The sequence below is a fragment of the Astyanax mexicanus genome, chromosome 22 (genome assembly GCF_023375975.1).
Source record: "Astyanax mexicanus isolate ESR-SI-001 chromosome 22, AstMex3_surface, whole genome shotgun sequence".
Taxonomy (NCBI): domain Eukaryota; kingdom Metazoa; phylum Chordata; class Actinopteri; order Characiformes; family Acestrorhamphidae; genus Astyanax; species Astyanax mexicanus.
Genome location: NC_064429.1, coordinates 10096461 through 10105745, shown reverse-complemented (window position 1 = coordinate 10105745; position 9285 = coordinate 10096461). Strand labels below are relative to the sequence as shown.

Genomic DNA, 9285 nt, shown 5'->3' with positions numbered 1-9285 from the left:
CAGAGTTTGGTCTACGAAAGTTGTAGAAATCTTTATTCGCTATAAGGTGTGTATAAATATAATCGTATGTAAAACATTTCTTTTATTCATCATGTGCACATCTGTACAAACGTCTCTACAGTATACAGAGCCTTTAATTCATCTCTAAATACGCCTTTAACTGAAAAAAAAAAGAACAAAAAAAGAATCAGAGCAGAACACTGGGGTTACAGAAAGATCTGGTGGAATAATGTTGTTTGTGTTGCTCGACTGCAGTTTCAGTCTGATTCTGGATCAGTACTTTATGTGATTATACCATGATCTGAATGTTGGGCTGGACTATTGATCTAGAACTGGGTTTTTGTCTTTAATAGATTTCTATTCATTACATGAACATAGGGCTGGACGATACGGCTACAATTTATTTATTGGGATGAGACAGAATATCAATATTGCGATATATTGTATTGTATGGTTTTCATTTGATGCATTTTTGATACGTTGCGTCAAATATTGTCCGATTTTATGAAACATGGAAGCTACTAAACTCCCTAAAAAGACACGCCCCCCAATTATGAGACTTACTAAAGTTGTTGCTTCATTACTCCACATGATGGCGCTATATAATCAAATAAATCTGCGGGGAAGAATATTGCTTGTCAAATTTCGAGGAACTGACACCAATAATATTTAAGAATATTTTATCCTCTTCAGTAACACTAACAGATGCTGTGAAATATTATAGATAATTGTCTTGATATATTGAAAATCTCACCACAGATTTATATCGCAGCTTACTCCTTAATTTTGTCCAATACGATCATTTCCAGTGACAATATTTATCATTAAAAAAAGCTTAAGAAAAACAAAGCCAAAAATGCTGAAATTGGATGTAACATGCCCTGTAATTAATGTCAATCACTGAGAGATTTTATAATACCGTAAACTAAAATATCAGAAATCATTATGTCGTTGATATATTGATATATATATATATATATTGAAACTGCATTATCGTCCAGCCCCACATGAACAGAACAAATGGATCATAGATGACACCATCTTTGAGAAAACGATGTGACCGAACTCTCTCAGCAGAGCGATATCTGATTACGATGTTACTGAACCAGCCTCACACAACCCAACGTCTCGGATTCACCCCCAGCGTAATCACTTAGCATCCCCACGGGGAGACCGCGTTACCTGCCTGCGAATAATTAAACATCCAGCCCTGAAACGAGACCCGGCTTCAGCTCACACGCACTGAGCATCGCTGACGATCCTGCTGTTAGTTATTGCTCACGCCGAGGAGCGCTTTACTATCCGACAATAAAAAAAGAAAAGAGAAAAGAGAAAAAAATCATTATAAAAAAACAGCACACAACAGTGCCCTCTGCTGACTGAGGCTGGAACAACACCAACGCCAAATCTCTCAACGACAAACTCTTCCTCCAGTATCAGCTAAACACACAAATACACAGCAAGAGAGACTCGACGAGTAATGAACGAACGACAGAAACACTCAACAGCTAGAATCCAGTTTCTAGCTGCGTTCACACAGCAGGTAAAAGTGAACCGAATCTAAATCCAAATTTTCATCATTATATGCGACAGATGTGTATTATTTGTATGGGTCATATTAAAAATTTGTCAGATTCAAACAGTCAGATCAGAATTCAGATAGACAGTATAGATATAGATAGTATATTTCTTATTTCTGACAAAGAAAGAAAGAATGTAATTCCTTTTAAAACATTATGTAAAGAAGGTCCGCCTGTTTGGTGTATTCACAAATGTATTATTTGTGTGGGTGTGTGAGCTGATTGACAAATTTTCATTTTCTGCTTTGTCTAAACAGCCAGATCAGAATTTAGATAGACAGATAGATAGATAGATATTTAAGACTTTTACATTTCAGTCTTTAAATTTAGGACTTGAAAAAAATGTATGAAAGCAGTGAGTAAATAGCGAAATAACAGAGCTCATAAGTAAACATATATTTGGACTGATGGCTCTGTTTAAATGGAATAAAGAGGCTTTTAAGTTTCTAATGAAATAGCGTAAAAACAAAAAAGTTTAAAGAAAGAAGTGGGTGTGACTTAATACATATATTTGGACTGGAATGCATTCTCTGAAAATCCAAGCTACAGACCCTGGAACTCCTTGATATCGCCCATAAAGCTGGAGAAGATGAAACTGAAACTTCACGTGAAGCGCTGCTCTTTAGTGTGGAAGCGCCTAAAATAAATAAATGGATTTGGTTAAAAAAAAAAAAAAAAAAAAAAAAAAACAGATTTGGGTTACCTTTACCTGCTGTGTAGCTTAAGAGAATCAGCTTTGAGTTAAGATGCTGCTGGGAACCATTGAATCGCTGCTCACTACAGACCAATTTATGCTTCAATGCTTCTTCTATACTATGCCTTGCAGCAGCTGTGATTGGTCCACTGAGCATTTCTACCTTCTCGGTGTAAACTTCAGACACGGACACAAGAAGTAGAACACAAATATAAACGCTCACAACTGCAAACAGCTCTTGTGCAGACTATGCTGCAAATGCTGCTTTAGCACAAGGACCCTCAAACAACAACAAGAAGATGTCAAAGAACAAAGAAAGCCCCATCACAGAGGTTCAGAAGGGTTTGGGTGCAGTTTTTGGACGCCTGGGACTGAAGAAATTAGCTAAATACTCCATCATTCAGCTGTGTAACATTGTGGGAATTGTTCTGAAAATGGGCTACATTCATTAAATAAAGCACAACGATGTGGGGAAAACAGAAGATGAATTGAATGTGTCGGGTGTGGAAACTTACTGAGAATTAAAATAGATAATTCAAATAAAAAAATTAACAAAATTAAGCATAATATCCTAGTTTTATGAGCATTTATTTGACAAAAAAAGAAAAAGAAAGAATGTAATTCCTTCAAAAACATTGTGTAAAGAATTTCCGCCAGCCTAATGTATTCAGTATTTGAGCTGACAGAGTTATAACGGCTGGGTGTGTATATGTATGTGTGTGTGTGTGTGTGTGTGTATGTATATATATATATGTGTGTGTGTGTGTCCTTCTCTCACTCTCCAGCCTGGTGAGTGAGTACACAGTTGCTGCAGGAGGTCAGGAGTAGAGATGGGGGGGATAACTGAAGTGCTGGTGGTCTTTAAGGCACAGGGTCGGGGGGTTCGCGGGGGTGGAGCAGACAGGAGGAGGTCACTGGTGGTGGTGCGTGCGATCGTGGTCGGGTCGTTTGACGTGAATCCGGCGCACCCTCTCAATACGCTCGCGCTCCTCGTCTTCATCCAGGTGATTGGAGCGTCCAGCAGCGCCCCCTGTGGCCTCCAGCAGGGCGTTGTCCGGCCCACGGCCGTCCTGAGACTCGTACAGCAGGATGTTCAGCGTCTCCTCGTAGATCCGCGCCTCCGGAAACTCAACCTGAGAAACAGCAGGTACACAGTACAGAGTTTCAGCGTTTAGAATAACAAGACTGATAGATAACTGTTCACAATTACCTGCAATAAAACAGTTTTACCAGGGAAAAGTTTGGATACGCCTTAAACTTAGTAGTATTTTATTGTGTAAAAAAATGTTCTGCATTGTGGATTAATACTAAAGTTATACAAACTATGAAAAAAAAAATTTTCTATGATCTATGATCGGGAGACCGCTAATTAGAATTCCCGTCATGCAGCTTGCCATCAGCTGCCGGAGCCCCGAGCATCTCTGCTGGATTTTCTCTGCTGTCAGTTTTATGAGGTAGAGTCTCCTGGAATTCAGGCTTTCAGTTAACAGCTGTGCTGAACTCATCAAGAGTTTATTATGCAGAAGAATTACTCAACTAAGTAAAGAATTTCAAGAACATTGAAAGTGTCCTCAAGTGTAGTCACCGCAAAAAACCTTCAAAAACTTTATGATTAAACTGGCACTCATCAGGACCACCCCAGGAAAAGAAGAGCAAGAGTTTCCTCTGTTGTACCACAGGTTACCACAAGTTAACAGCTCCACAGATAAGAGCACCTAAAAGCTTCTTCACAGAGTATTTAGGTTTGTTTGACACTGTTTTTAAGTTACTACATGATTCTTTATGTACTCCTCATAGTCTGATAGATCACTTCACTATTCCTTTACTATGTAGAAAACTAACTTTTTGTATATGTATAAAAACACTGAATGAGAAGGTGTGAACAAACTTGTGACAGGTACTGTATTCACTATACCATCCGCCACTACTGTTAATTACTAGGTTTCATGAAACCATGTAAAATCTAAATTCCCCCCCCTAAATATACATTCTATCAATCTGGCATCAGCTGGAAATCAGGTCGTTATAGAGTTTCCTTCAGTTTACCTTCGTCTGTTTCTTCTCAGTAGCGTAGACGATGGAGGTGCAGCACACCTCGGCGATCTTCCTGCCCTGACCGTAGAAAGACCAGCAGCAGATCTCGTCCCCGATCACGTCCTTAATGAAGAGCACTCGGCCGTTAAAGCGCAGAGACAGCTTATCAAACAGCTCGATGTTCTTCAGCATGTTGTCGTCTGAGTTACTGTACACAGAGGGGATAGGAAGGAGATGTTTAGAATTAATATCAGGATTAATATGCATTTTACTTTCATATACGCCTTTAGCAATCACTTAATGTCTGTTACAATAAACGTACCTATACTAGGAATAATCGTATAATATACTAGTGCATCTAAAAAAAAATAGAATAGAATTTTAAAGTTACTTAATTAAAGTAAAATGTGAAACTCATATTTTATAGATGTATTTCACACAGAGTGATCTATTTTGATAGATCACTTTTGATAGATGACATGCAGATTTCATTTTCCAGCACTAGTTGGCAAACTGCCAAAGTATCAATTGGTCTTATATAATATTCATTTTTTATGAGACACTGATTTTTGGGTTTTCATTGGCTGCAAGCCAAAATCATCAACAATAAAATAAATAAACGCTTAAAACAGATCACTCTGCATCTAATACATTCATATAATGTGTGTTCCACAAAATGTTTCACATTTTAAACTGAATTACTAAAATAAAGAAACTTTTCAATGATATTCAGTTTTTTTAGGATGCATTAGTAATGCCTAATGCCGAAAGATGGCAGCATATTTGTCAATGCTTTAAAATGCAAAAAAAAAAAAAAAAAATACAAAAGCTGCAGTGTAATATTTTAGGATATATTTGTACTGCCACACTCTAAACTAGTGCTTTTATATTTAAACATTCTCTCACCTGGTGTAGGAGTATTTGTTGTTGCTTCGGTTGTACAGTAGTTTGACTGTGGGCTGTGAATAAACAACAATCAATACTGTAAAGACTTTTATAAGTTTTATATAAAGGGATTTGTTGTTGATAAAATACTGTGAGATTTAAGGGTAAGCCAATATGTCATTCTGTGTACACAATTAAAATTTTAATGTTGCAGCAATAACAGCCGTAGATAAATGGCTGGAGGGGTAGGTCGATTTTTCACAGGCTCACTAAAACAGAATATTATGAGAACACAAACCCACAAATTTTAGTATTTTCCTTGTTAAAAATGACAATAAATCACTATATTACCATAGTTTAAATGTGCTGTTTCAGTGTTTGTGGCCAAAATCGCTACTAGTTTGTCTCAACTTTCCCGTTCCACCTTAAATGGTGCAACAGATGGCAGAAGCTGCAGCGTTTAAGGTGGAACGGAAAAATAAAATTAAATAAAATCTAATAAAAGCCAATTTCAGCTCCCAATCACAGCTGAATCAAGAAATAAACAATGATGATTAAATGATCCATCACCTGCTCCTTTTCTGAAGGCCTATAATAAAGCCCTAAAGTTAACTAGTTAATCAGCAGCAGTTAGGTTGCTGAACAGGATTTTACCCTTCTGAGGAGAAAAAAAAAAAAAAAAAAAGCTTGTTGTGATGCTGCGGTACCTTATTTGATTTGGCGATGAGTCTCTGCTCTTCTTTAGATGATGTAACCAAGGGCACTTTACAGAAGGGCTCATAGGCATCTTTGTTCTGAGGGAAGAAATTAAATCAGATACGAGTTTAATATCTGTTATAATGATTTAAAAAATATATACCTTTAATAGAGAAATGATATTTGTGATGCTGTGTTTGCAGAAAGCTAGGTCAGTTCCAGCACAGTACTCATATCTCTATAGTACCTGTAGGGCAGCCTGGCATTCGTCCACCAGACCCTGCACCAGGTAATACTTGGCCTCAGCCAGCAGCTCCTCGGTCTCACGCCGGCTCTCAGGTAGAGGAACCACGCCGTCCCGCAGGTAGTTCAGGATAGTCCCGAAGTGTTTCCCACACCTGTCGATCAGGATCCAGCCTGAAGAGGGAAACACAGGGAATAAAGTGAATTTAGAATAATGACAAATAGATCTAAAAACATTGTATTTGCTGTTAATTAAGCCCCTAACCTTAAAATGGCCCTAAAATAATATCAAATAATTTCAGTGCATTTTTGTGTATTTTTTTCTGGAAAAAATGTATTCACTTAAAAAAATCTGTACTACTGCAACAAAATATACACTAATATTTTGGTTAGTGTAAATTTAACCGTTATAGACATTCAGTGGAAGCAAAAAAATAAAAATCTGTAATCTGTTGTCTGTGCTATGCAAGCATAACAAACATAAGTGCAAACAAACTTAAAAAAAAAAAAAAAGATACTAAGGGTTATTGCATGGGTAATTAATGACTGTATTTTACATATAAGGCACTATAAGGCACATCGTGTTATAAGGCGCACTATCAATTAACGTCTATTTTCATTCATAAGGCGCACCTAAACAAATAATACTGTAATTCTTCAAAAAAATAAAAAATAAATAAAGTCAAACATGAACTGTGTGTTAATCTACACAGATTTAACTCTTAAAAATCATTTATTTGGGTGATTAAAGCGCTTATGTTTATTTACAGTAAGCTTAAATTTCCAATATTTTCAACAGTACAGTTATCAGTGCGCCTTATAGTGCAAAAAATATGTGAGAATGCAAGATTTTATAAATATTTTCAGCAGCATCATAAATTCATTGAATTCATTTCTTTGCATAGTTATCTCTATGCCCCCATCACTACTACTGTAAGCCTGTTGGGAGCATCGGCTAAAAGTACTGTATTTCAGAATTCTAGAGGAGACTGGAGGTGCACTCTTCAACAAAAGTTTCTACCCGTTATCATGTTTCACTACAAGCAAAGTCCATTTCACAAAGGATTTCACCTTTAATCTCTCTCTGGGAAACTTTACCCCAAAAAACTATGAATTTTAAATGGTTCGGTTTTGCAGCTTAGTTTCCATACGCATGTTCTCAATTTTACAAGATATCTAGCACAGACTTTCTAGACTATATATATAAATCCCTTTCTAGACTATAGATATAAAGAATAGTGACCTTTTAATCTTTCATTGATGAATCCAGATCTGAGATCTTAAATCTTAAATTCTGGATTACTGATTTCCAGGACCATATTTGAGAACCTTAGTCTACATAATCTTTCATAACAGCTTAAAAGGATTTGATGGAGATCTATCTCGTGTTCAGTACCTTCACTGTCGGTGAGGACCTCCATACGGCCACTGAACATGGCCTTCAGCATGGTGTCCTGCTTGGTAAGCGTCTGCATGGTGGTGTAGTAAAGAGCTCCGCCCACGTTCAGCTTCACGTACTTGGAGCTGGGACTGGACCCTTTGAAAGAAGTGGTCCGCGTTGTAGCCGCCGGCACGGCTGAGCTCACCACACTTTCTCCTGACATCTCTTCCTGCCCCACACACACACACACACACACACACACACATACATATATATATATATTAAGGAGGGTGGAGGCCTGATAGGAAAGCAATGACTAACAGGAAATCCTGAGATAGGAACTCATTTCAGCAGTACTTATAACACTACAGATACATGTACATATGATAATCATTTTTAGTCTAAATTAATTATTTTAGATATCAGCTATGAAATCATTACTACCAAAAAAAAAAATATGATCTACAGATCAATTAATCCAGTGTGACTAGTCATGACCAACATGACCACATATCCCTAACTTACCTCTTTAACAGTCAAAGGTTCTAAATATAATTGATTTACATGGAATTTCACTCCTTTATATATATATATATATATATATATATATATATATATATATATATATATATATATATAATACATTTTTTACAGTTAAAAATGCAACTTACATAAAGATATAGTTACTTTATTACTATTCAAAATCATAACTTGATACTTCCAGTATAATTATTAGTACAAAACTTATTCAAAATGCTAATACACCTCAAATGTAGTTTTGGCTTCCTTTAATAAACATCTTAGATATGTGCAGTTTTGACTGGTACTGTATATATATATATATATATATATATATATATATATATATATATATATATATATATATATATATATATATGGATATTTTCTATTGAAATTAAAATAGGCTTAATCCACGTCTAGAAACTGGCCATATATGTTTCACACAATAATTTAAGCAGATATGGGTGGGTACAGAACATCTATGACCCTTAAACGGATCAAATATTATTATTTGAGAGACTAATGTAAAATGTCTAAAGTCTAAAATAATAAAACCAGTTAATATCACCCATTTTCCATCAATTAAAGTAAACCTATATGAGCTCAGCTATTGAAAGCTGCTGGGTAACACTAGTTGCCCATTAGAATAAAAATCCAGTCCAGGATTTTGTCCCAACTGCATGGCTCGCTTAGTTACACGGTCGCGTAAAAGAAATCCTGGGATGGCTTTTTACTCTCTGGATCCAGATTACCGACCCAACCCTTTTAAATCAATCCCCTCACCCAAGTAACTAGAACTATACCGTTTAAAACCCTTTTTATCACACCCAGAGACATTACACTGATTGTTTATATAAATTAAACCCATATTAAACCAAATTAATCCGAATAATTATCCGTTTTTTGCTGAATCGCCTCCAATAAGTTATATTAGTTAACCATGCTAAAGCTAACAGCTAACGTACACTCTACTAAACTTCGCCTCCCAACAGCTAAAACACCCGCAAACCGCCCTGTTTTAATACAGACCGGCTTTATTACACAAAAACTAAAACACTGAGCTCCAGATAAAGTTGACCAATACAGTAAATTACAGTAAATGACAGAAATTTACCATAGAAATCCCCGCGCAGTTCGGGCCCACAGAGCTGCCAGGAATCGCGCAGTTCCGCTCAGCGGGAGGAGCCCAGCCGACCGGAAGCGGCGCTTTATTATTTAATTATTTAAACTTTTATTCCTATTAATATAAT

At 36.5% G+C, this 9285-nt stretch overlaps 1 protein-coding gene across 2 annotated transcripts; it reads right to left on the bottom strand.

Moving 5' to 3' along the window:
* Positions 1 to 5: 5 nt before the first annotated feature.
* kctd10 (potassium channel tetramerization domain containing 10) lies at positions 6 to 9225 on the bottom strand. Of its 2 annotated transcripts, none has more exons than XM_022685431.2 (7): positions 9150 to 9225; positions 7529 to 7738; positions 6137 to 6306; positions 5901 to 5987; positions 5215 to 5267; positions 4321 to 4516; positions 6 to 3407 (listed from the first exon to the last, which is right to left on the bottom strand). In XM_022685431.2, exons 2-7 carry the CDS (start codon positions 7734 to 7736, stop codon positions 3186 to 3188), a joined length of 936 nt encoding a protein of 311 aa, XP_022541152.1. In that variant the 5' UTR covers positions 7737 to 7738; positions 9150 to 9225; the 3' UTR covers positions 6 to 3185. The 2 variants fall into 2 exon arrangements, with proteins under 2 accessions (XP_022541152.1, XP_022541151.1); XM_022685430.2 differs by having other exon boundaries at positions 7529 to 7742; positions 9150 to 9219.
* Positions 9226 to 9285: the final 60 nt, after the last annotated feature.